The 26,476-nt window shown below is 56.5% G+C and overlaps 1 protein-coding gene across 1 annotated transcript; it reads right to left on the bottom strand.

The window, feature by feature from the left end:
* Positions 1-1,261: 1,261 nt before the first annotated feature.
* Positions 1,262-22,568, bottom strand: LOC106737742 (shootin-1). The gene is made up of 17 exons (XM_059721407.1): positions 22,501-22,568; positions 20,357-20,406; positions 19,852-19,912; positions 15,937-16,031; positions 15,284-15,428; positions 14,961-15,058; positions 14,485-14,566; positions 12,159-12,253; positions 11,517-11,663; positions 11,088-11,241; positions 10,747-10,882; positions 8,514-8,563; positions 6,710-6,822; positions 5,989-6,048; positions 5,243-5,420; positions 4,520-4,653; positions 1,262-3,862 (listed from the first exon to the last, which is right to left on the bottom strand). Exons 1-16 carry the CDS (start codon positions 22,529-22,531, stop codon positions 4,538-4,540), a joined length of 1,611 nt encoding a protein of 536 aa, XP_059577390.1. The 5' UTR covers positions 22,532-22,568; the 3' UTR covers positions 1,262-3,862; positions 4,520-4,537.
* Positions 22,569-26,476: the final 3,908 nt, after the last annotated feature.

The following is a 26,476-nucleotide window of genomic DNA, read 5'->3' as shown; positions in this document are numbered from 1 at the left end:
CAGCAGTCGGCATGCTCCCGGCTTTCAGATCCTCTCCATTGTGCTTGCTCGAGGTAAAAGGGACAGTTCATAGCCTCTCCCCAGCTGCCAGCTGCCAGGCTTCACTGTGAATCTGTTTCAAATGGAAATACCTCCCCAGTGGGAAGTGCTCTGACATCCCCCAGCTAAGCAGCCCTCCGAGTTGCCTTGATGCGGCCTACGCTGATGGAAAATGCCAATGCTGCCACGTCCCATAAGGTTTTGTGGGATTGGGCCGTTTTCACTGACTTGCCTTGACCTGACCTGTGAATCGCTCTGATTTCAGCTGCTTTACGTGTTCATTCAGCTCCATGCATAGACAGTTAGAGGGGAATCCAGCCAGCCTATTCCTCGATACTTTTCTGTGGGCTTCTTGGTCCAGAAAGAAGGGTGTTTGTGCCCAAAAGTGTTCAAAAAACTTTTTTCCAACTATTTAGCTGGGCAAATAAAAGGTATCACATCTACCCAAAGAACCTTGCCTTAGACCAACATGGCTACAACCAACAACCGTTGGTCCAGAAAGGAGTTGTAGACTCAATGAGGGTTGAAGGGACCTCAGGGGGTCACATCTAGTCCAACCCCCTGCTCCAAGCAGGACCAGCCCCAACTACATCATCCCAGCCAAGGCTTTGTCTTAAAAACCTCCAAGGATGGAGATCTTACAACACCTCTAGGTGACCCATTTCAGTGCTTCACCACCCTCCCAGTTAGAAAGTTTTTCCTAATATCCAACCTCGTCTTCCCTTCCCGCGACTTGAGTCCCAGCTCCAGAGAGGACCACTGCTTACCTTCTGGTAGATGCACTCACTGCCTTTATGAGGACCTATTAAGGTTGAAAGTCCTCAAAAAGAGGCATGTTTTTAAAGATGCCATTGTATAATAAAGAGGGAAGACATCTCCAGAAGCAGGGAGCGAGGGCAGAAGCTAAGCAGTGGCTTTCAACCCGTGGTCTGCGGGCCCTTCGGGATCTTGCAGACTATGTCAGATGAAAGATGACTGTGATTGATCAAAAAGTATGTGAACACCCACACTTACCATTCAAAGAGGTCCACACCTCCCTTTGCAATTGTTTAGGGGTTTGCAAATGAAAAAAGGTTGAAACCACTGACCTAGAGATTTCAGAAGAGCAGCCACAGAAGTGAGAGACAAGGGCTAGGCGGGAGTCCGCACAGACCAATGCCTAATGCAGAGGCTGGGCAGAGCAAGCTGGACACGGATGGTCAAAGAAGAGCCTGGACAGGGGTTGACATGAGCAAAGTAATGGAGGAACAAGGTTTTGGCATTGCTATCTCTTAGTGGCCTACAGGGAGGGAAGACAGGAGTCAGAAACCACAGAAGGAGGCTGTAAGGAGCTGAAATACAACTCTGCAAGGACTTTGTGGAGAGCCAGGACCATCACTCAATATCTGTTTTATTTATGACATAGCAAGAGACATAGATTTCATAGGTTTCATAGACATTAGGGCAGGAAGGGACCTTGGAAGATCATTGAGTCCAGCCCCCTGCCCCAAGGGCAGGGAGTCAGCTGGGGTCATAGGACATGGACACCTGTCAAGCGCTGTCTACCTTTGATGGACCTGGAATTGCCTGCAGTCCTTTATCAGTGCTGCGCTGTGCCGTCCAACGTAGGCTGTGATGGAGGTTTGCTAGAAACCCCCAAGGGTTGGATCCTGAGAGTCACTTCTTTGCAAATGCTTTGGGAGCAATGCAAGAGCAAGCCGCTTTGGAGTCTGCTTCTGGCAGCCCGCTGACCAGACTCAGGGAAATCAGGAGAAAGACCTCAGACTGGGTTAAAAAAGACAGGAAGGAAGGAGGGAGGGACGGACAGACAGGCCAACAGGCACCCAGACCCCAAAGGATTGGAGGTTGGGGTAAGATAAGCCTTCCTAGGATTACAGGAGTCAGATATATGGATCTTTTATTGTTTTAAATTAGGCTTTTCCCCTGCTGTTAAGATTGATCAGTGCTTTATTTTAAGAAGGCTCCTTTCAGTTATTGTATTCACCTCTGGTCACAAGCTCATGCCTTCAAGTCCAGTAGGATCTTCAGGGCATTGGGCTAAGAGAAGACGTGCAGCACGCCAACCTCGGAGAGAGGCAGGAGGGCACGCTCGGGAAGGCCAGAGAAGGGATAAGAGAGACCGAGATGCCTGCATCTAAACTCAATTCCTGTTTCTTTATGGCACTTTCTTTAACTTACTGTCCAGTTAAAAAGACACGGGGCTCATGTATACAATGAGGGGTGTCTTGCTATAGGATGTGAAAACCCCCCGCACTGCTGCAGCCAGCCGTTTTGCAGGAAAACGCCCTTTCTATGATCACCTCCACTCGTCCTTCTGCATTGAGAGTCAGCAGCATCCAAAGCAAGTCGGACCTGCATCCACGTCCTGCTAGCATCCGCAGCATCCTTATAGGCTCGGCAGTGCTATGTTGGTTAGCACTATGGAAGAAAGAGACTTGGGGGTCATCATTGACCACAAGATGAACGTGAGCCTGCAATGCGATGCTGCGGCTAGTAAAGCGACCAAAACGCTGGCTTGCATCCATAGATGCTTCTCAAGCAAATCCCGGGACGTCATTCTCCCCTTGTACTCGGCCTTAGTGAGGCCGCAGCTGGAGTACTGCGTCCAGTTTTGGGCTCCACAATTCAAAAAGGATGTGGAGAAGCTTGAGAGAGTCCAGAGAAGAGCCACGCGCATGATCAGAGCTCAGGGAAGCAGACCCTACGATGACAGGCTGAGAGCCCTGGGGCTCTTTAGCCTGGAAAAGCGCAGGCTCAGGGGTGATCTGATGGCCACCTACAAGTTTATCAGGGGTGACCACCAGTATCTGGGGGAACATTTGTTCACCAGAGCGCCCCAAGGGATGACGAGGTCGAACGGTCACAAACTACTACAAGATCGTTTCAGGCTGGACATAAGGAAGAATTTCTTTACTGTCCGAGCCCCCAAGGTCTGGAACAGCCTGCCACCGGAGGTTGTTCAAGCGCCTTCATTGAACACCTTCAAGATGAAACTGGATGCTTATCTTGCTGGGATCCTATGACCCCAGCTGACTTCCTGCCCTTTAGGCAAGGGGCTGGACTCAATGATCTTCCGAGGTCCCTTCCAGCCCTAATGTCTATGAAATCTATGAAATCTGTGCTAAATCCAGGCTGCCGCAACTCCACTAGTATCCAAACTAGTCTGCTGAAAGCTAACATAGGTGGGTTCACCTGGGCTCCAGCCATATCTCTGAGCATAATACAGGTCTTCCCAAAGAGGAGCTGCCTCGACACGGCTAAGTGAGCTCTTTTGGACCTACGAATGACCCGGAGGGTTAGATTTGAATGTGCTCCATCCGGTGCCCTTCCAGGCTGCAATCTTCTTTATCTGAAACCCAGTGCTCCTTGGAAGCATGCGCAATTATCTTCAGGCTTGGAAAATAAAGACAGTGCTCTGAGGATGACCTTCCCTCCCTGCCATGCACATGAGCAAAGAACAGCAGCAGCGGGAGAGGAGCCACGTGCTGGGAAGAGAGACTGGATCCCCCGGGAGCAACAATCATGATAAACCGTGTGCCACTGTCCGCTGTGGCTCCCCATTTCTGAGTGCATCACCCAGTCTCTCCAGAGACCGAAGGAGTAAGCTGGGATGCCCAGGTGAATGGGATGTTCCCCTGACTGCACGCATCTTGGAGCCATCCTTGGCCTCTGAGCAGGACCCGAGCCATTGCACGATCGCAGGGGGAGGATGCAGGCGGAGCAGGGCGCTAAGGGCATTGCATCGGCAGGGTGCCGCAGCGTGCGAGAGCCGAGGGTCCCGTGCTCTCCTCTTCGGGAGCAGGGCACGGCACGGCAGTGACGTCTGGAAAACAGGAGAGTTCAGAGCGTCAGCACAGAGCATAATAAGAGCTGCTGTGTCCTGGGGTCAGACTCTAAGTCCGTCTTGCCCAGTCCCCTGTATCACACCGGGGCAGAGAGCAGAGGCTGGAAGGGAGAATGACTGGGGCCAACTAGGGTTTTGGTCCTGTTCAGCCTCCAGTATTTAAAGTGCAAGGCCGTACCTCTCAGCCCCGTGCCTGATAGCTACGGATGCCCCTTTCCTCCAAGCACGTGTCCAAGCCCTGGGTGAACTCTGACTAGTTACTGCGTAGTAAGGCATGTGTAGATGCCTTACTGCACAGTAACAATGTTTGTGTGGACTGACTTGGGAGTAACTTTACTCCCAAGTCGGTGCGCACAGTGTTACTGCGCTGTAACACCTACATGCACAGACGCCGGTCTGAAAGCCGCTTAGTGTGCAGTAACTTATTGTGCAGTAAGTTACTGCGCAGTAAATGCATGTGTATACATAGCCACAGTGTAACATGGTGGGGCAACCGTTTTGGCAGGCATGCCACAAATGATCCCTGTATCCTCCCCAAGCACCGCTTCGACCCCCTTCCCGTGCCCGATCTGTTGCTCTGCTTTCTGCTCCCACCTTGGGGCTTTCTGCCCCACGTCGCAGCCATTTCTTACTGACCCTCTCCATGCCGGCGCATCACCCGCTCCAGCTAACGGAGCTGTTTGCCTGCTTTCCTGAAGGCTTGCTACTCAGCTCTGTCTTCACGGGAGCGCATGTCTGTTCTTTCCGGAGCCTGGGGTGGGCACCATCACCTTTGAAAACAGAAGGACATCCACAGCCCATTGAGAGACAGGGCAGGACTTCAGAGGACTGTGTAATTCTGGGGTGGCTGGGGGACCAGCCTTATGTTATGTTGTCATCAGTGGGGAGTTTGCGAATGCCATTTGCTGATGACAAAAAGCAAGGAGGCATCGGCAACATGCAGGAGGATCGGAATATCACAGAGGAAGAACGAAGTGACTTTGAGGGATGTAGCCGACACTGAGATGAAACTCAATGGTGCAAAGTGTAACATGCCCTTAGGGACTGCTAACATGCACTTCTGCTAAACGCCGGGAGCTGAGAAACAGCAGAGGTGGACAAAGCCCTGAGTGTATTAAGCCAGCAGAGAATGAGTTTGAGCTGCCAGTGTGATGTAGTTCTGGAAAAGGTAGGTGAGATCCTGGTAGCAGGGAGTTTCCAATAGGGACAGGGAAGCCACAAGGCAGCAGGGAGGCCTCATCCAGATCCTGTGTCCACTGCCAGTCACCTGTGCCATGCTGGGACCCACTGCCCCCTCCACCCCTCAGAGGGACCGGTCATGAACCAGGGCACGAGAGGACTGAGATGGGGTCACTGCACCTTGCTCGGGACTCTCCTTTCTGTGCTCTGCTGTTGCCTCCGGTGCGAAGCCCTGGGCTGCGGTGGACAAGTCCACCATACGGCGCCGTCTCTGCAGGATGGACTCCAGCTGGTTGTCGGAGATCCTCACGCTCTTCTTCCGCCAGCTCGACTTCCTGCTCGGCTTCTTCATGGTGTCCTGAGGAGGAAAAAGGCAGTGTCCTGCTGAACTTCCGGGAGCACGGACCCCGCAGCTCCCATGCAACGGGTGACTATGGAGTCTGACCACCCTAACAGAGGCACCCTTACAGGGAGCCTCCTTAGCAGAGACCTCCACCCCCTGCACAAAAGCAGCAGACGTGGTTGCAGTAGTAGGTTGTTATCCGGGCACAAGAGGAAAACAGCACCCATTTAGACTCAACTACACCCAGAGGCAGATCCAGGGGGGTGCAGTGGTGCAGTTGCATCCCTCATCGTGGATTCCTGCACCGCCCCATGGGAGACATAGCTGAGGGGGCTGTGCTGGGCACATCTGAAGCAGAGCACCAGCATGACCGCCATGCTGCTAACCTCCCCTTTGGCTCTGTGCTCCCTGACATGTCTCTGCCCAGCTACCATGCTGGAGCCAGTCAGGGCAGGATTGGGCTGCCCCCATGCCCTGCCTCTGGGCAGGAACAAGCCTGCAGGTCCCATGCACCTTCCACGGTGAGGCGTTTTCCCATGGATCGAGACCCCATGCACAGCTGCCTCCGGGTGCAGCCACTCACCAGGATCCCTTGCAGCTCCATCGCAGTGCTCTTGCGCTTGTTGGCGGTCGTGGAGGGATCCTGTGGGGAAACAGAGAAGGGAGGATTCAGTGCTTTCCCCGCAGGCCCCGGCCAGAGCGTGGATCTATTGCCTGGGACATGGAGCCATAGGGTAGCACTGGGGTGGGCTCTCAGGACAGCTGTATTGCGCTGTATTTGGGAGCCAGAGTAGGGTCAGTGCTCCTGGGCACAGCGTGGAGGTGGCAGAGTCGTGCCCCGGCATGCACAGCCCATTGCTGCTCACACATTGGGTCCAGCTGAGAGAGTTTGGGATATCCCGGCCCTTGCAGTCCTTGCCCTCTCTCCGCTAAGCAGGCAAGTCAGCGAGGGCTGACGGGGACAGATGTGCTCGGATGGGCCCTGCCATCCAGCAGCCCTGGGAACATTGCAGTGAAGCCAGTCCAGGCTCATCCTGCCCCCACAGCAGGTCTTGGCATGTTGGGGACTGAAGCCTGGAGAGCAGTCGTGGGGGAAACGGCTCCACCGGTGCCTTCCTGGGTTTGCACCATGTAAGATGTGGGGTGGCTCTGCCTTGGGGCACAGAGAGCTCATGGCAGAGCTGGTATATGGGAGCGAGGACTCTTGCCAGACCCAGGCTGGAGATGCCTTGATCCAGTATCCTCCAAAAGAAAGGAGGAGGAGGGCAGAGGAGGCTAAGCTACCTGCCTTCCCCACAACATACCTGGGCCACCGCCATCTTATCCCGCCTCGCCGGCCGCAGCACCACCCCACTCTTGATCCTTGCCATCATTTCATCCACGGCGCGGGCTTTGGCATCATCCACCCTGGGCTTCCCTGCATAGCAAGGGAGAGGAGAGGTCAGGGACCTGAAAGTTGGCCCAGCTCCTATCTCTGTGCCCAGTCCTGCTGGGATCAGACTCTAGTTTGGGGACACCAGAGAAACCCAGTTACTCCAGTCCCAGGGGGATGCTGGATGGCCTTGTGCTGGGATCACTTAGGAAAGGAAGCAAGCTTTCATGCAGATAGCAAGGAAGGGCTCATTGCCGCTGGATGCAGGCTGCAAAGGGGTCTGGGAGTTGCTCGAGGTGGATTCAGGGGGGTGCACTCACACCCTCCTTTAATTCCTGCTCCACTTACAATTTAAAACCAACTGCTGGGCAGGGGCAGCAGCATTTCTAGCCACGTAGCAGTGAGGGGGTCATTTCTCTTTATAGCTCATTATAATCTATCTGATTTTTTCTTAACTTTCCCATTCCACAAGTGTTAACGACCGTGCAGCAAGTCATCACTGTTTCTAGCACCGTTTATTGTCCCTGGGGGGGAACTTGTCCCCACTGGCAACAACATGATCAGCAAACAAATGCATGCATAAACAATGAAGGATTAACTCACACCCTGCAGTGCTTTCCTGGACCCTGAGAGAGTGTCCTGGCTCAGCCCCTAGCTCACAGCCTTCTTGCTGTCCCTCTGCTCTCTTCCCTGGGAGCTTTTAATCTCCTCTGGGCCAGCCAATTATGCTCATCAGCTGGCTCAGTCCTCCAAGGCAGGCCTGTCATCTTACTGCTTGCAGCTGCGCGGCAGCCCTTGAGACGTGCAGTCTGCTACAGACCCTCTCTCCATTTAAATGGTCTGGATGTTCCCCTATTCAAGCTAGACTTTCTTCTTCAGTGCTGCCATTAGCCCTTCCTGGTCATGTCGCTCCTATTTCACAGCCTTGCAGGTGGCTTTTAACTCACTCCAATGAAGTGCTAGTTGTTTTTGGCTTGCATCATGCACTGAACCATACAGCCCAAGGCCCCCAGCTTATTAGTGAGGCTTCTAGTTTCTTTTAACTGGAGAAATATAGGTGTTGTTGTAATGATGCACTTCACCATCTGCACCCCCTTTTCAAAATTCGAGATCCACCCATCTTCGTGCGCTGGCGAGTAGAAGTTGGGGGAGCCCTAGAGGAGGCAGGTTGTCCAAGTCTGCTGTTGTAGGGCCCTTTTACTTTGGATCCAATGGATTTAGGGACCTCTCTGGGTCTTGCACAGTGCCCCTTGCACCTCACACCTCACAATCTGTAATGGAGTCCTCACCGTGCCCATGCTACAGATGGGGAAACCGAGGCATGGAGAGACAAGGGTCATGGCCCAGGTCTCACAGGGAGTCCAAGGGCTGGACCACTGAATCACTGGACCACCCTTCAACCCTCCACCCATTCACTAGGTTTGACCAGGCCTGCCATACCCAGTCCACTCACCAGTCACCTGCTGATAACAGGATCCAAGCCCAAGCCCAACCCCAGCCAGCTGTGCTCTGTCACTGGTGCGGAGTGGGCTTCATCTGATCATGCACCGAGTAACAGATGGAGAGAATACCTGTCCCATCTCCTTATACCCCCTGCTCAGTGCCAGGTGGACAGGGCTGGGGGCAGGAGATGGAGAACCCCATAGACTTGTTCCATCACCAGCCCATAAGAAATGCCTCTTGGGTTGGAGGGGTAATTGGGTGGGTGCTGGGGTGGGGGAGGGATGGAGGCTTACCGGGCATCTGTTTTCGGACTCCCTTCCTTTGCTTGATCAGCAAGAGGGGACTGAAGAAGAGAGACAGGCATGAGCACACTGCAAGAGATGACCCTCAATCCACCCTACTGTCCTGAGTCTGGGGCAGCTCTGCTCCTAAACCCATCCTAGGACACCTCACCTCAGGAGAGGAAGGTCTTTCTGGGTCCCTAGGGCCCCTCCTTTATGAGTTGGTGGCCTTTCAAAAATCCTCCAAAAGACTCATTGCATTAAGCTGAAACCCTAGGGACTCCATCCATCCATCCATCCATCCATCCATCCATCCATCCATCCATCCATCCATCCTAATACTATCTATCTATCTATCTATCCAAATACTCATCATCCATCCATCCATCCATCCATCCATCCATCCATCCATCCATCCATCCATCCATTCCCATACTCTCAATCCATCCATCCACTCCCACACTCACCATCCATCCATCCGTTCCCATACTTACCATCCATCCATCCATCTGTTCCCATACTTACCATCCATCCATCCCCATACTCACCATCCATCCATCCATTCCCATACTCACCGTCCATCCATCCATCCATCCATCCATCCATCCATCCGTCCGTTCCCATACTCACCATCCATCCATCCATTCCCATACTCACCATCCATCTATCCATCCATCCAGTCCTGACACAGCCCCAGTTCTCACAGTATCTCCCTCTATAGTAAGATTTTGAGCTCCAACAGGTCAAGTTGGGTTTAAGCCAAGCAGAGCTTTGATCCTGGGAGATCACAGTCTACTGGCAGGTGGAGACTGCGCCCTGATAGCATCATCTGGCAAAGTGTTGCCCTGCACAGGGGTGACCGTACCACCTACTGCCCTTTCAAAATGTTCCTCTTTGGAAAGGGCTCTGTCCACACCCCTCAGCTCAGCCATGGGCCTTGGTTTCCAACCTGAGTTGGGCAAAATTGCTCGGAGAGGCAGGAAATTTGCCAAAAAGGGGAGCTTTGGAGTACCCAAATGACTAGTGAAATTGCATCCAGTTCAGGAAAGTGATTCTGTTTGGGGGCAAAAAGGAGGGGAATCTCCGAAAGGACAAGCTCCAGGGTGAAGTGGCAGGAAATACCATTGAAAAACTGACAGCCTCAAGAGGAAAAAGGGCAGAGACAAAGGAAAACGATGGTTGTAAGAAAAGCCCCAAAGCCCAAAGGAGTATGGCAGGGCTGGTCACAGGACACACCGTCTTGACCCAAAACAAACCAATTAGGGCTTTTCTTTTTTAGTTCAAAGTTTTTGAGAAAATATACATATCAGTTTTGGTTCAAACCCACTGGACATACCCAGTCCTGGATCCTGTCTTGTCCCCTGACCTATCCCCGACATCTCTGGCCAGACCCCTGCATCCCTGCTCTCCGTCTGCCAGGACCCCACACGCTCATCCCCTCCCTCCCCATACTCACCCCACATGCCCCAGTGAAGTCTTCACTGCCCTGCTGCTGTCTCTGGGCCAGACCCTGCACCCCTGCGATGCCTCTGAATGAGCCCACAGCTCCACCACCATCACGCAGACTCCCCGCTGACTCCATGCCACCCCCCAGACCCACCACAATGCCCCTAAATGCCTGCACCCCCCCACCCCAGGCTGCAGAGAGCCCTTGGCTGTCCTGTCTGCAGGCCCCAGAAGCAGAATGGGGCAGACTGGGAGCGTCCATATCTGGGGCACCACCTTGGGCTCCTTAGGGCTGTCACTGAGCTGAGGCTGAGCAAATTCACACCGTGCAGGTCACCTAGCACCCACTGCCTGGAGCTGGGGGGCACGGGCAGTAAAGGCTCCATGATCCTTCAGCCACCCCCAGGGCTTTCCACCCCCTTCCTCAGCCTGTGTGTGCACGGCTAATGCTGTGCACGAGCCAGCTCCTATTGCCTCCCTGCAGACCCCCCTGGCCAGGGGGTCTTGCCCCTCTGCACAGGCTTAGCCCGATGCTGCATGGGGTCAGGAAGGGATTGCAGCCCACAGTCAGGATGCATTTGCTTTGAGATCTGTATGTGAGGGCTGGTCCTGGAGTTTTTAGTGCAGCTTTGACAGCCCCCAGGGTGGGCTGGATGACACAAAGCCCGAAGCAGGGGGCTGGGCTAGCCGTGACCCCCTGAGCATCCTGCCAGCCCAGCTGTGCTATAAGTCCAGGATGCTCGTAACACCCCCATAGCTCAGGGGTGTCTGTATGGGAAGCACCGAGCGTGACACTTACTCTGCTGGGGTGGACAGGTCCGTGGGTGGCAAGGGCGGAGGTGGGGGTGGTGGTGGTGGTGGGGGAGCAGGAGCCTCTTCCAGCTCCTTGGGCTCCATCACTGGGGCTCCCGCCAGCTTCCCCTCCAAGTGCTGAACTGAAATGGGATGCTGTTAGGATCACGCTGGCTCTGCGGGGCCAGGTTTCCACCCAGCTGGGCCTGGGGCTGGTGATCCCCAAGAGTGCTGGGGGACCCCACCCCATGCAGAGGGTCTTGCCACAGCCTGGGCCCTCACTGCGGGTACCACCTGGCTGGCCCTGGCTGGGGAGCGGCCCAGAGCCGGGCCAGGGGCAGCACGTACTTTTCTCGGTCAGTGCCGCGTTCCTCTCCTCGGCCTCCTGCAGCCGCTGGCGCAGCTGGTGGGTCTCCTCCTCTGCCCTGGCCAGGGCAGCTTGGGCTGCGTCCAGCTGCTCCTGCTGGGGTCTGACCTTCAGCTGCCCCTCCAGCCCTTGCACCTGCAGGCAGCACGGGGAGGATGGAGACCATGGGAAGAGGCCGTGGGAGAGACACCAGGGAAGGGGGGACCCTAAAGGTCCCTTCGAGCCCTACTTCTCTGAGTCTGGAAGGGAAGCCTGGGGCAGAGACAGCCCTGGATGCATGGGGCAGAGAGGCTGAGGAGCCCCTACCCCCACAAACAAAATCTCCCAGGATCCCCTCCACCCCACCCAGCAAAGTCAGGGCCATGATCCCTCTGCCCTGCATGAAGGCTGTGGGTCAGATGGCTTCTCACCTTCTCCAGATGCTCCTGCTTGGCCTCCTCCACCATCTGTGTCAGGGCAGCCACCTCCTCCAGTGCCTTGAGCAGCTGGGCGCTGGGGTCCGCGCTCCGCATCAGGATCAGGCTCTGCCGGTTGGCTTCCTTCTGCTTCACCAGCATCTGTGCCCCGTGGGCCGGGGAGGGGGTTACTCTCCTGCTGCCCATGTCACCCTCTGCTCTAGAGGCATTTCCACCCCCATTTCTGCTCCCTGTACCCCCTGGCATCATTGCAGAGCCAAGCAGGGAGGAAGGCGGTCCCTGCTGCATCTGGATGCCACTCCTGGAAGATGCTTCTCGTGTCTTGGAGATGAATCTGCTGTGGGCTCTGGGCACAACTAGGAGCATCCCACTTGCTTCAGTTGCTGGATTCTCCTCCTGTGAGTGCTGGGGCCAGCCCAGCGCCCCCTCCTACGACCTTCATCCGCCGCATGGGCGCTTGTACACGTCACGACTCTCCCAGGACAGATTAAGAGCAGGATGGGGAGTGGGGGTGCAGGGAGCTGCAGGCTGGGACTACAGACTCGGCAGGGGAGTGCATGGACCCTGGCTTCCCCCCACTCTGCTCTCCCCAGTTTCCCCCCCATCTTTGCAGCCCCCCACTCCGCGGGGCCCTACCTGGTGGGCAAAGACCTCCGCATGCTGCCGTAAATCCTGTTCCAGCTCCAGCTGCTGCAGTATATTGCCGTAGTCCTGCGTGACCCTCTGGGACACTGCCGGGGGTTGGGGCACAGCTGTCACCCAGGGCTTGGCATGGGTTGAACCACCCCAAACCGTGAAGCTGGCAACTTTGAGACTGCCTCTGCTGTGTGTATGGCGCTGCTGGGTCCATATGGTGTGGATGAACCCCCTGCCCACACCCAAGACCTGGCTCCTGCAACTGGGATCCCACTGGGGTTGGACTGTGAGTGCCCACTGCCCATCTCTTGGCCCCCAAAATACCACCAGGGCAGCCTGGGGAGGCCTGGCTGGAATACCGCGGAGCACAGTCCTACGGCCCCACGTCTCCCACCAGCTGTTTGGGGCACCAGCGCTCTGTTTGCAAGCCTCTTCCACTTGCAAAGGGGATGCCATGAGGGACGGGACATGGAGCAATGGTGTCATATTGCACCAAGGCAGATGTGGGCTGGAGACTGCGAAGGGCGTTCTGCCTCTGAGGGGGGTCTGGCATGGGGACAGGCTGGGAAACTGTGGGATTATAGGGAAGCCAGGCTGGCAAGGCCTTTGGGAGGTCACAGCTAGTCCAGCCCCTGTCTGAGATGCGATCAGCCCCATCCAAACCATCTCAGACACGTTCGAGTCCTAGACAACGAGGGTTGAAGGGAGCTCAGGAGGTCACATCTAGTCCAACCCCTGCTTAAAGCAGGACCAGCTTCAACTACATCATCCCAGACAAGGTTTTGTCTACCTGGGTCTTCAACACCTCCAAGGATGGAGACTCCACCACCTCTCTGGGGAGCCTGTTCCAGCGCTTCATCAACCTCCTAGTGAGAGATTTTTTCCTAATATCCGACCTCAACTTCCCTTGCTGCAGCTCGAGCCCATTGCTCCTTGTCCTGTCATCTGCCCCCACTGAGACCAGCCCAGCTCCGTCCTCTTTGCAGCCCCCCTGCAGGGAGGTGAAGGCTGCTATTCAATCTCCCTCCGTCTTTTCTTCTCCAGACTCAATCAGCCCATTTCCATCATCCTCTCCTCACCAGTCTTGTCCCCCAGCCCCGCAACCATTTTTATTGCCAATTCTCCAATGTGTCCACATCCTTTCTGTAGTGGGGGGCCCACAGCTGGACACCAACTGGACACCTGTTCCCCCAGGTCCTTTTCTGCAGAGCTGCTGCCCAGCCCGTCACCCCCGCCTGCACCGGTGCATGGGATTGCTCCCCCCTACGTGCAGCACTTTGCACTTGTCCTTGTTGAACCTCATGAGATCTCTTTTGCTCCAATCTTCCAATGTGTCGAGGTCTCTCTGAATCCCATCCCTACCCTCCAGTGTATCTACTACATCCCCCAGTTTGGTGTCATCTGCAAACTTGCTGAGGGTGCGCTGTATCCAGGTTGCTGAGGAAGATGTAGAGCAAATCTGGCCCCAGGACCACCCTCTGGGTCCACTTGACACCAGCTGCCCAGTAGACACCAAACCACTGATTACTATCCTCTAGGCCTGACGACCCAGGCAGTTTTATTTCCACCTTAAAGCCCACTCATCCAACCCAGACTTCCTTAGCTGGCTTGAGAGGATGCTATGGGAGACCGTATCAAAGCCTTGTCTGATCTATTCCTAAAACTACACAACAACCCTGTCGCACAACTACAAGACCTGTTGCCCAAAGACACCAAAACCCCCAAACCTCCCTCAGGGGGACAAGGGCTGGCAGCGTCCTGCTCCTGCAATGGTTTTAAAAATGCACTCAAGCCGAGGCCATGCCCCCACTACAGAGGAAGGCAAACCCCCCCGTCTGTGACAAACTGACTGGAGGAAAATCCCTTCCTGCCCCCAATGCAGCGTTGGTCTGACCTGGAGCAGAGGGGCAAGACCCTGGGTTTAAGCTCTAGCAGGAGCACTGGCAAAATCCCCAGCCCAATTATCACCGTGTGATAATTACTTTGCACATGTCGCCGGTCTAAATTTCTTGCACGATTCACCTGTGCATTGCACCATCTGTGCAACCTGTCACAGGGGGGAGACGTGGGGCTGGACGGGAGCCCCAGATGGCACATCTAGCCCAAGGCCCTGCCTGAGGCAGGATCAGGCCTCTCCCATGTTACCCCCAAAAGGCAGGGGCAGGGAAAACTACCAAAAAGGGGGAATAACCCCTCACCGAGTGACATTTTCCCCCTCTGGCTGGGGATTTGATGATGCCCCGGGGCCCTGGGGTGGAGCGAGGCTGCGCATACAGCGGCCCGTGAACAGCCTGGTGCTGTCATCGGGGAGATGCTACTCACTCACTTCTCTTGAGCGTCTTCAGGGCCCGCTGGCTCCTGTCCAGGGCAGCCTGGAGGGTCCTCCGCTCCTCGCGCTCCTCTTCGACCTGTCGGCAGGATGCAGCATCTCAGCATCCTCCTCCGCTGCACCCCGCCGCGCTTTCAGGTCCACGGGCTTGGGTAGACCCCATGGTTTCCTACATCCCCCTGCACCTGGGGCTGGGCAGGACTGGGGGTGGGAATTAGCACCCCTAGGCAGCAAATGTGCCTGGCAGGAGCTGGGAGCTGGTCCTGCCGTGGCTTTGGGAAGCCCAGAGCAGGCTGGGCTGATCCCGAAGCTTGAGGGGTCCGTATGAAACCATCGTGTGGCCCCTAAAGCCTGGCCAGCAGCTTCCAGGGACCCCTGCCAGCACCAAGGGGCTGAAAACCATCCAAAAGTGGCCTCGGCGGGAGGGGAGGGGAGGGAACCAGCCTCTGTGGCTCTGCATCCTGCCCAGATACCTGCTCCCTGAGCGCTCTGGTCTCCCCTTGCAGCTCCTGAACTTGGAGACTCAGCTCCTTCTTCTCCCCCAGCAGCGTGGAAATCTTCTCCTGCAGCTCTGCAACCAGGGGAGAGGCAGGTAAAAGCACAGCTGGGAGCAGGCCCCAGGTGTCCCGAGCCCTGCCAGGGTCCAAACCCCGAGTCCAGAGCCTTGCACAGCCCCCCTGCCCCCGGCTCTGGAGCCAGCCAGGAGCTCTGTGCTGCGGGAGCCCCGATGAGCTGATCGCCGACGGCTGCATCCAGCCCTAGGGGTGGATTTAGGGGGTGGGGGGCACGGCCTCACCTCGCAGCTGCTGCAGGGGCTCAGGGCCGGCGTCCGGCGTGGACTCCACTTTGCTGGCCAAATCCAGCAGGTCTCCAGGGAGCTGGTCCAGCATGGGCATCAGTGCCAGGCTGATGCGCTTCAGCTGCTTATTCTCCTGGCTCACCTGCCGGTCGAGGTGGGAGGAGAGCACGGCCTGGAGCCCTGAGTGCTGATGGGCACGGGGGACCCTCATCCACCCCACCCATGGGCACGGGATGCCCCCAGCCCTCTGGCCTCTCCCCCCACATCCCACAAGGCCAGCTGAGCCTCCAGCACCTTGAAATGGAGCAATTGCATTGAGTTCCTCATGCATAATTTGGGGGAGACATTGTCCGCATCCCTCCTGGCTGCCCCAAAACAGCTGTGAGAGGGGGAGAGGCAGGAACTGAGCCGTTCTCAGGCACTTTTGGGATGAGCCCGGGGATGTGCCAGGCCCCCCTGCCCTCCCGCATCTATTGCTCTCCCAGCGTTGTGCAAAATCACCCAGGTTTTTTTGCACAGAGCATTCACGTCTCCTCGCTGCAACAAGGCCAGGCCTGGAGTCTGGTGGGGCTGGAACTGCTCAGTGTCCTGCCATCCTCTCTGCCCTCTACCCCCCGGCAAGGTGGCACCAAGCACCCTCGAGACCTCACCTGGGCAGCGTAGACTTCTGCCTGCTCCCGGCACGACCTCTCGATCTCATACTCCGTCTCCAGGGCCAACATCTCGGCCAGCAGCTTCTGCGAGGCTGGGGAGGAAGAGGGAGAGCTGGTGGGGTGGGATTTGGGAGCAATCCTCCTATGACACCCTCCCCAGGGAGTGAGGGCTACAGTCTCTGGCAGAGGCAACGGGTGCTGGCATGTCTGCCGTGTGCCAGTCCTGTGCCCTCTCCCTTACTGCCAGGGTTGCTAATGATGGTTGCATTGTCGCTTATTAACTGAGCCCAAAGCAAAGTACTCTGAGGCATAGTGAGCCCTTGATCATAGCCATAGATCCACCCTAGTCCTAGATCCACCTGCAGCTCACCCCATCGCTATTCCCCATAGCGTGAGGGCTGGGCCCAGTGAGGATGGCAGTGCTGGGCGCTGCACAACCCCCCGGTCCTTGCACAGAGCATCTTCACAAGCAGAGGCTGGACGCCTGTCTGGGATGGGGTAGGACCAGTGCATCCTGCATCTGTGCTGGGAATGGTCCTGTCGCCCTTTGCCGTCCCTCCCAGCCCTGGAAGTGTATAATTCTTGTGGGCCGAAATATCTGCGATTGCAGCCCGGAGTTGGGAGCTGGACTAGGGCTGGGACACACGATACATGAACACGGGTGTGATGTGCAGACGGCTGGTTTTCCCAGGGTCAGCTCCATGGCAGGGGCTGTTGCAGAGGCTGGGCGGCAGGTAGCAGTGGCATAGGCTGGCACTGAGCATAGGTGACCAGCAGTTGTGGACACACAGAGTAAGATGCACAAGTGCTGCTTTGCCCTGGAGCAATTCCACATTTAGCAACGGCACGGCGCGGGGCCGTGGCTCTGGTTTGCTCCATTCGGGTCAGAGCAATATGAAGGGAGCGAGCATCAGAGCTGCCATGCACCGGGTCAGACCCCAGGTCCATCATGCCCAGTCTCCAGTGTCCCATAGCAGCTGGAAGGGAGGGTGACTGGGGCTGAGCAGGGTTTTCCTCCCCCCTTGCAGCCTCCAGCATTGAGGGTTTGCTGCAGGGGCCGTGCCCCAGAGCCCCCGATGCCCCTTTCCTCCCAGCACGTGTCCAAGCCATGGTGAATCTGGCTGAGCTCTCAGCTTCCCGTATCTGGCGGCCACGACTTCCCCCCTTGATGGCCATGTTAGAGGAACAGGACTTCCTTGTGTTAGTTTTAAACTGACAGCCTACTGGTTTCATTCTGTGCCATCTTGTTCTTGTTGGGTGAGAGACTGACAATAAAAAAATCCCTAGGTATTTTCTCTTCCCCATTTAGTTTATTGGAAACCCTTCTCCTGTCCCCCGTCCAGCATCTCTTCTCTGCACTGCCCAGGCCTGGCCTCTGCCGTCTCCTCCTTGGGACGCCCTCCGCACCCCCCTCATCCTCGCTGCCCTTCTCTGCACCTTCTCCAGTGAAGTATTGGAGGGACCATCCAAAGGACAGATTTCGTTTTATGCATGAGAGACGTACATTTAACTATACAGGACTAATGGCACAATAGCTTTGGACTGTTTGGACTCTTTTTTGGCCGAGTTTCTTGTGGTTTTTTTTAACTTAAAATGTATAATTTAGCAAACCAGCGCACGTTCCAATTGTCCTGTTTGAGCTTAAATGGAATAATTCAGCGCTATCCCCTCAGCCTGTTAATAAGGCTTCTAGCTTCTCTTTAATTGGAGAAAAACTTGTGATGATCTGTGATGTGCCATCCTTGATCCTAGATCCTAGATCCTCCCATGGCTCATGGGTACGCTAGGTTGGGAGCACAGCAGCTCTGGTGCCAAGAGATGCCCAGACCAAGCCTGGGCACAGGTGACGTCCCCGAAACCCCTGGGGTTCTTCTCACGGCCTCTCCTTGTCTCCCCTGCTTTATTCCTCCTCACTCTTATGCCTTTCCCTTTGCTTTCTGCCCTGCACCAGTTTGAGATGCCCCAGGGTGGCTGCTTCGCCGTGCTGCTATGCGCTCGGAGGAGAGAGCAGCTCAGGGCAATGCTTTACCAGGTTTGCCAGGGCTCAGAAAAACCAATAAGGTCTTGGGAGGCTGCAGGGTGGAAACGGCATCCTTTGCAGAAGCTGCCTCTTTTGTTCGTGTGAGCGTCCTGGTTTTGTTTTGATGTACAGGAAGCAGGACCTGGGTTTTGCAGCAGCCCCTCTCAGCTGACTTCTCCTTTCCCGCAGACCAGCGATCCCTCCAAGGCCCTGCCGAGCTGCTGAAGGGACGTCTTCCCCGCCGGAGAAGGGGAGCGGAGCTGGGGTGCACCTCCATGCCTCCTGCAGACGTCGCTGCTCCCAGAGCTGCTGTGACCCGCCAGGAAAGGTCCTCGAGGCTTTTAAGGGTGGCTGCAGCCAGGGGACTAAGCACCAAGGTCACAGCGCCAAAGGAGCAGGCAGGCAGTTTTAAACTAGCTAAAGGAAGTTACGTTTCCCTGAATCCCCGGCGTGGCATTGAAGGGTGGAGCTCGTCACCACTGAGCACAGTCCAGTTCATTTCCCTTTTGGGAACCACCCTGCAGGGAGCTGAAGGCTGCTATTAAATCACAGAAAATGAGGGTTGAAGGGAGCTCAGAAGGTCCCATCTAGTGCAACCCCTGCTCCAAGCAGCACCAGCCCAACTACATCATCCAGACAAGGTTTTGTCAACACCTCCAAGAAAGGAGACTGCACCACTTCTCTGGGGAGCTTGTCCCAGTGCTTCACCACCCTCTTCGCGAGAAAGTTTTTCCTAATATGCAACCTCAACTTCCCTTGCTGCAGCTTGAGCCCATTGCTCCTGGTCCTGTTACTACAGAACTAGAGAAGAGGCTGGGAGATGAGAGCTCGGCCAGATTGACGAGGGCTTGGGCCCGTGCTGGGGGGAAAGGGGCATCGGGGGCTCTGGGGCAGGCAGTGAGGGGCATGGCCTCCATCAGCCCTGCCTGGACCTCAGTGCTGGAGGCTGCAGGGAGAGAGGAATGGGGGAAAAACCCTGCTCAGCCCCAATCTCCCCCTTCCAGCCTCTGCTCTCTGCCCCCGAGCGACACAGGACATGGGCAAGGCAGACCCAGGGTCTGACCCAGTGGATGGCAGCTCTGATGGTCTCATGCGAGGTCTCTGCTCCAGTGACCAGGTGCAGGGACAAGGTCGGGGCACAGAGTCATAGATCACAGCACAACCGGGCTGGCAGGGCAGGACCAGCCCCATCCAAACCATCCCAGACAGGTCCTTCCTGAGCTATTCCTAAAACGACGCAACAACCCTGTGCACGACGACTAGACTCATTGCCGAAAGACACCCAGAGTCCCCGACTCGGCCCTAGGTAAAGCTGGGGGGCGAAGGCTGGAGGTGTCCTGCTGCTGCTAGGGCTGTTAGAGAGAGACCCCAGGCTGAAGCCATGCCCCCGCTGCAGAGGAAGGCAAACCCCTCCCAGTCCAGACCAGTGTGAGCAGGGGGAAATCCCTTCCTTCCCCAGTGCAGCGTCAGGCTCAGCCTGAGCACAGGGGCAAGCCCCTCCAGCCAGGACCCTGCAGGGTTGGTGGCAGCAGGAGCATTGGCACAGCCCAGCCCCATCCCCTTCAGCCTTCCTCTGAGGAAGATGAAACCCCCCTGACTCCTGTATTAACAGGAAGGGGGGAATATCCCTCCCAGCCCCACGATGCAACTGTGTCACTTGGGACTCACTACCATTACCCAGGTCTCCTGACTCCCAGCCCGGTGCCTTTGATGGGGCAAAGGTAGGTGCTGCATTGGCACGAGGGAGCTCCTACTAGCTAATCCCCAGCCTCTGGGTCCAGCAAAGCCTTAAATTAAGCTGCACGTGGATTTGGAGACAACGACCTCCCACGCGGTGGGTAACTCTGCTGTTTTTGGGGCCAGAGAGGAGGAGGAAGATGGGAAAGACTCACCTTGCTCAAACTCAGACAGCTTCGCCTGGGCTTCATCCCTCTCCTGGAGAATGGCTTCATCCTGCAGGCAGATGTGCAGAGACCACAGGCCGTTTGCAGAGCCCCTTTCATCCCAGAGGGGCCCGAAGCCCCCCACCCACCCCCAGCGGGCACGGGGGTGATGCCTGGCAGCTTTCTGTACCAGTGTGCATTTGTTTGGGACAGGAAGTGAGGATCATCTGTCTCTATATCCTGGTCCTAGGCCCCCCCAAAGGAAAACAACAAGCCCCCCTATAAAGGGAGGCCCCTGCGAGCATCATAGGTTCATAACAAGGGATCCAGAAGGGGATCCGGAGCGGAGCTTGTTTGGGACGAGAAGTGAAAGCTAAAAGGCACGTTTGGGACAGGAAGCGAAGGATAGCGGGTTTCTGCTTGGGACAGGAAGTAAAGACTTGGGGACACCTGAACCGGGGGAAGCTGGGGGGACACAGCGGTGCAGGATGCGGCCTCACGCGGGATCTCCTACCATCGCCGTGTCTCCGTCCTCGGAGGACTCCCCGTCGGACTCCAGAATGGCTGCGGGGAAGGGAAATGCAAGGGCACGTCAGCATGGTCGGGGCGAGCCCCGAATGCGGCCGCTGGAGCAGCTCAGGGCACGTCCCTGCACCCCACAAAGGCAGCTCGGTGCTTTGGAGGTGATCGTCTACCAGCGCCAGCGGTGGGAGATGGCTGTGGCCTCCAGTCTTTGCAGGGCTGGGCTCGTAGGTAAGTCGGGCTGGAAGGCAGCTCGTGACGCCGCATCCAGCCCAGCCCCTGCTCCAGGCAGGATCAGGCCTGACTCAACCCCCCCAGCCACGGGGCTGTGCAACCTGCTCTTGGAAACTTCCAGGGTGGAGACTCCACCGCGTCTCCAGGGGCCTGATCCAGTGCTCGGCCACCCTCAGAGACCTTACTCCTCACCTTCAGCCTCAGTTTTCCCTGCTGCAGCTTGGGGCCATTGCTCCTAGTCCTGTTCCCTGTGGCCACAGAGAAGAGCCCATCTCCAGCCTCTCTGCCATCGCCCTGCAGGATCTGTAGCCTAGGATCAACCCTTACCCTCAGTCTTTTCTTCTCCAGACTAAATACCCCTAGCTCTTCCACCCTCTCTTCATCCGTCTTGCCTCCCAGGCCCCCGAGCATTTTTATTTCTCTGTGCTGGGCTCTTTCCAACCTGTCCATGTCCTTCCTGAAGTGCAGGGCCCAGACCTGGACGCTGGACGCCAGGGCTGGATGGAGCAGGAGAACCACTGCCCTGATCCTCCTGCTAAAACAGGTTGAAACAAGCCAGGGGAAGGACTTACGGACACAGCGTTAACCCATGGAGCAACCTGCTGCAGGAGGATGCAGAGGCTGAGAGTACGGCCAGGTCTCTTTTACCCATCCGGGCTGGCCCAGCACTGCCGTGACACTGGAGTCTGCAAAGCTACCAGGAGACCCGGCAGGTGAGGATGTATGAGGCTGGGGGTGTGTGCAGGGCTGGTTTCCACAAGAGGATAACAGCCTATTGCTGCTGCCAGCTCCCGGAGCTGCACCCGGATGATGATCTTAGGGTTTCAGCTTTTATTTGCTCCTGGCTCTCCCAGCTGTTGTCCTCTGTGCATCCATAGCACAGCCAGCCGTGCCCTGCCCTGTCCTCTCTGCCCATGCCCCACTCATTTGCAGCATGGTCCTGTCTTGCAGACAGCCTGGGCCTGAGATCCAGGAGCTGCCGCCTCCCGAGGTCTCCAGCCCCATCAGCATCCTACACTCCCTGCCGGGAGGAATGCACTTGAGAGATCCCAGAAACCCCCCGCGGTCTGTACCCATTTGATCCTGGGGTCAAATTCCTTCCTGACCCCAAGTGCATGGAGGGGCAAGACCCTCCCGCCAGGAAAACCTCAGTTGTCTAAGGACAGATAAGTGCTTCAAAGTGAAGAAATCATACCCCAGAGAGAGAGAGGCAGGCAGATCCTGTACCTCTTATACAGCTAGTCATGCAGAGAAGCGGTTTGCAAGGACGTGAGGCTCGTCCCATCCGTTCTTACCTCCCTGGCCCCCGGTCCAGCCCGTCTGCAGGGCCATCGGGGCTCACACGCCACCTGAAGCAGGCAGCTGGAGCCTCACGAAGGAGCGCAGCCCAGGCACCGCGGTGAGGGCCTCTTCTGCAATGCAGCCCGGCTGGGCTCAGCCAGCATCCCTCACCCCAGCTGCTTTGCCTCTGGCCACCCCAGGACCGTGGCTGGAGAGCTCATAGGAAAAGGGGAATTTCCAAGCGCCAACTCATCTTGATTCACAGCATGGGGGGAAGAGGTCAGGAGCCTTTTTGCTGGGCTCAGCTGTTGGTCAGCTGATGCCCGCTGCAGCCAGGGTGCTGGCACAAATGCTCACCCCCTTTTAGATGAAAATACAAACTTTCCTTTCTACCTAGGAGAACTTTTACAATCTGTGCTCTCTCCGCTGCCTGATGAAGGGCGTGCGCCTGAAATCTTGCAGATAAATGCAATCATTGTTTGCAAATTCTAATAAAAGAGATCACCTCTTCCACCAGTTTTGATCCCTTTTGCCTCTGGACCAATACGGCTGCAACCTAGGATGCCTGGCACCCCCTTTCCAAGCACCCAGAGAGCCATTTGCTGCCAAGAAGCCCCTTACCTTCAAGCTGGCTGTCTCCCATCCAGTCCATCCTGCCTGCCCTGGAGATCTTCACTGTTGGAGCTTGAAAACACCCCATCCCTCCCTCCCCATCCTCCCTGGCCCAGGGGGAACTGAAACCTCCCTCCCTGCTCACCAGAACCGGCTGCAGCCCCATGCAGGGAGGGGCATGCAGCGGGGACAGGATGGGGCGGCTTCACCGGCAGTGTGGGGGTGCAACTAGAGTCAAGGCAGGGGGGACCCAGTGCCTCTGGCAGGTGCTGGGACCTGGGAAAGGAGATGCTCAGCTCGACAGACCCCATCCTCCCTGCCCCCTGAATGGGGAAGTCAGCCTGGAAGGAATGAGGCTGCCTGCTCAGCCGTGGCTCTGTGGTTGGCTTCCCCATGCCTGTGACCTTGTCCTTGCTGGGGGGTTGCTCCAGCGGTGACAGGGAGGACCCCCCCATCCCCCAGCTGTTTGAAGTGCCTGGCTTCATTATAATGGGAGCTGCATCCCAGGCTGGGGATAGGGATAGGGCTGCTGGCGCCAACCCCGCAGGGTCCTGGCTGGAGGGTCTTGCCCTTGCACTCAGGCTCAACCTCATGTTGCACTGGGGCAGGAGGGGATTTCCCCTCTGCTCAGCCTGGTCTAGACTGGGGGGGTTTGCCTTCCTCTGCAGCAGGGGCACGGCCTTTGTCTGGGGTCTTTTGGGCACATAGGGGCAGGGGTGATGCCTGGGGCTGTGTCGGGGCAACGATAGGTATGCTAAGAAGTTGGAAATGGGTTTGTCCAGGCTGATTTGACAGGGCTGATCCTTGTTCAAGCATGGGTCGGACTCAATGTGACCTTGCAGGTCCCTTGCAGCCCCACGTCTCTAGGATGTCTCTAATTCTGTGTATGAGAAGCATGTCCTGCCGCTCTGAGCAGGCAGCACCCCTGCACCCTCCCCGAGCCGCGATGGAGTCGGGCAGCTCGTCCTATTGTAGCACCCCCACACACTTGGGGTTGTGTGGGGTCAGGTGTGCTCTGGTTTTCTGTTGCTGTGTTTGTGCTGTATATTTTGCTTGCTCTAGGACAGGAGAGACCCACCTCCCATCCTCCCTTACCGGTCCAGCCCCTTTGTCTTAAGCTTCCCTCCAAGGAACCTGTCCAGGGGTTGCTGACCACCTCTGAAATGACTGGTCTGCATGATAAGGCCTGTTTCTGGTTGGGACCAAGTGATGAGTTCAGAAAAGTTATTTAAGGGTCAGGCCACCTGGGCTGGGTCCTTTTCTTCCTCCTGCTGCTGCTGAAGCCTGAATGCTGTATTGAATGTAAACCCCCAAATTGGGGCTTGGACTAAGAGACTGCAAATGGGTTAGGGAAAGGACGGCAGACAGGTGTGCGGGAGCATTAATTGTAGTGGGTGTGCAGGCTTTAAATGTGATGTCAGATGTGTGGAGAAAAGCTTATGCTAGATGCTGTATATATATATATAGCTATATATAGGAGAGAAATAGATGTTTTCAAAAAGCCCCCCACAAACCCCTGCTGATTTGGGAGCCAGAAAAGCCTGTTTCCCATGGGGAGGAGGGGTCACCCCCATCCTTCACTGATGAAGCAAACTGAATCCATGTGAAGGGAAAGCCTCAGGTACAGGGAGAGAAATTCTTGTCTCAAGGCTTGAAACCTCTGCTCTCTCCCTCTCCTTTCCCCTTTTGGTTTCTGGGTTTTGAGTGGGATGATGCCACGCGAGGGGCATCAATCCCTGCAGCAAACTAGGTAAGGTTGGAGCCTGGCAGTTTTGCTGGTGTGCTCCGGGCCAGGGCTGAGAGCCGGGCATGTTTTAGTTGCTGTTGCAACTTCTTTTGGGTCCAGCATAGCTGCGTTGCTGAAACCCCAGCTACGGTCTTGCAGGTTCCTGCCTCAGCAGAGCTGGGATGAAGACTAAACACTTTGGGGTGCGATACGCTGATGAAAACCGCAGTTCACCCCTCAAATCCACTGTGCGGAAGTGAGGATCAACACTACAGTTTTGCAGGGAGCAAGGGGGGCCCTTTGCAATGCACCCATGGAGCAGCTTGTTGGACTCTCCAGTGTGGGCCCCCTACTCCAACCCATTGCTGAAGGGCAGAAATAGTGGTGCACTCCCCTGGACTACCCTTTTGGGGTCCCCAAGTCCCAGACTGCATGGTTACGGGTAAAGACCCTTCCCCCCAGAGGGTGCCACTTCTAGATTTTGTCTGGTAGTTTGCAGTGTTTTAAAGTTATAGTTAGCGATTACTTTGGGGGGTTTTTTATACTTTGTAATAAATTTGGCTTTTGTGTTTACACTGCTTGCGAGAAAAGGGTGGCTGGTTTTATTGGACACCCTCGTCATTCATTTAGTGTTTCCCAGGTAGACTCAGTGGGGGGCTCGAGCCACGTTAAAATTTATTTAGTACCCCCAAAATTGAACCTGGCCCTCATTGCAGCTGACCGGTGCTCAGCAGAAGGGTTATGCTACTAAGGGCCGCAAAGGTTGTGGCCCCCAGCTGACATCCTCTGGGACTTGGTCCACGTGGATGCCCACGGGGCCTGCAAGCGGCTGCTTGGCACGGCGAGGACGGTTCCTCCAGTGCCCTGGCTTGCCTTGGTGCTGCCTCGGCACAATGCAGCCTGTCCTGGGAAGTTTTCTTACATGCCTCCTTCCCTGACCCTCGGTCTCATGAGCACCGCGGTTCCTCGTTCCTCTCTCGCCTCTGCAGCCTAGGAGCTACTTGCTCTCCAGCTCCAGAGCCTTGGCTGGGGGGAAGTGAGCTGGAAAGGGGGTACTTCCGACACAGCTAAGACCAGCTAAGGTCGCAGAGGGTTGAATTGTAGGGAAGGCAGATGGACCCTCCACCTTGGGGTCTGAAGTTTGAAAGAGCAGCTAAAACACCCCAATGCCACTTCATTTCCCCCCTTCTGTGTCTATGAATCGGTTTCTTCCCCAGGGCTGTCAGGAGCAGGCCGTGTCGCTGGCAATGCATGATGCAGAGCACACCATGCCCGCGTCCCAGGCAGCCTACGAGGGGCCCGGACCCGTGGAAAGTGGGCCAGAGAGACATCCCAGGGGCTAATGGCCAGCTGGGGACCTGGAGAGGCTGAAGAAATCCCTCAGGTGCCAGCAAACCGATGCAGCATGGGGAAAACAACCTGGGAATACCTCGATTTTGGGGAAGAGCATCTGCAAAAGGGGCCTCCAAGCATGCAGAGGTCAAGCAAACACATAGACGTGGGGATCGGGGAGGTAGGCCACAGCTGCAGCAGGGAGACCTGCAGCAAAGTGCCCTTCCCACAGCTCTGGAAAAACCTTCTTTTCCACTGCTGGCCCCATCTTCCTCCTCAAGGGCCAAATCTTGGAGGTGCTGGGGTCAAGCTGAAGAAGCGCCAGGCTCTTCCAGCTCCCCTTGACTGGGCTGGGGACGCATTGAGGGGGGCTGGAAGGAGGGGGTCCCACCTGCTGTTGTCCCAGGAGCCCAGAGACACTAGCCAGGCACCTCGAGCTGTACAGGACCACGATGGGGGCAACGACCCAAGTCAGCAGTGGAAGGGCTGGAGCACAGGGGTCAAGGCAGCCCAGGTGCAGGGGACCCGGGCTGGTGCTTGGACCAAGGCTTCCTCAGTCAGAAGCCAGGATGGACAGAGGAAGCAAGATGCAAGAATAAGGGAAGGGATTTTCCTCCCTGCTCAGACTGGTCCAGACGGGCGGGGGTTTGTCTTCCCTGCAGGGGAGAGGCTGAGAAGCAGGGAGCGGCGGGAGAATCGGGCCCCTTTGCATGGGCCAGCGCTGAAATCCTTGCCCTGCACCTGGCATCCAGCACCCCATCAAGAGGCTCAATTTTTCCCAGTCTCTTTTTACCGAGGGCGGTTCAGTTGTCCTGGGGCCAAGCCCATGGCGGGGTCGAAGAGGTGCTGTCTGGTTGCACCGGTGGAGGCCGGTGGCAGGAGCAGAAGGTATTCAGCAGCAGGGAAAGGTGCAGCTGCAAGGCTCTG

The sequence above is a fragment of the Alligator mississippiensis genome, chromosome 2 (assembly GCF_030867095.1).
Source record: "Alligator mississippiensis isolate rAllMis1 chromosome 2, rAllMis1, whole genome shotgun sequence".
Lineage (NCBI taxonomy): Eukaryota > Metazoa > Chordata > Crocodylia > Alligatoridae > Alligator > Alligator mississippiensis.
The sequence above is the reverse complement of the archived record's forward strand: the minus strand, read 5'-3'. Positions and strand labels throughout refer to the sequence as shown.

Bases quoted from the DNA above. Each gene is read 5' to 3' on its own strand.
- LOC106737742 (XM_059721407.1), bottom strand. From the start codon at position 22,531: ATGGACTGGATGGGAGACAGCCAGCTTGAAG. The intron at 20,407-22,500 runs GTAAGGGGCTTC...CCTTCCCCGCAG, and splicing joins GGGAGACAGCCAGCTTGAAG to CCATTCTGGAGTCCGACGGG. The intron at 11,664-12,158 runs GTAGGGCCCCGC...CACGGGGCACAG, and splicing joins CGGAGGTCTTTGCCCACCAG to ATGCTGGTGAAGCAGAAGGA.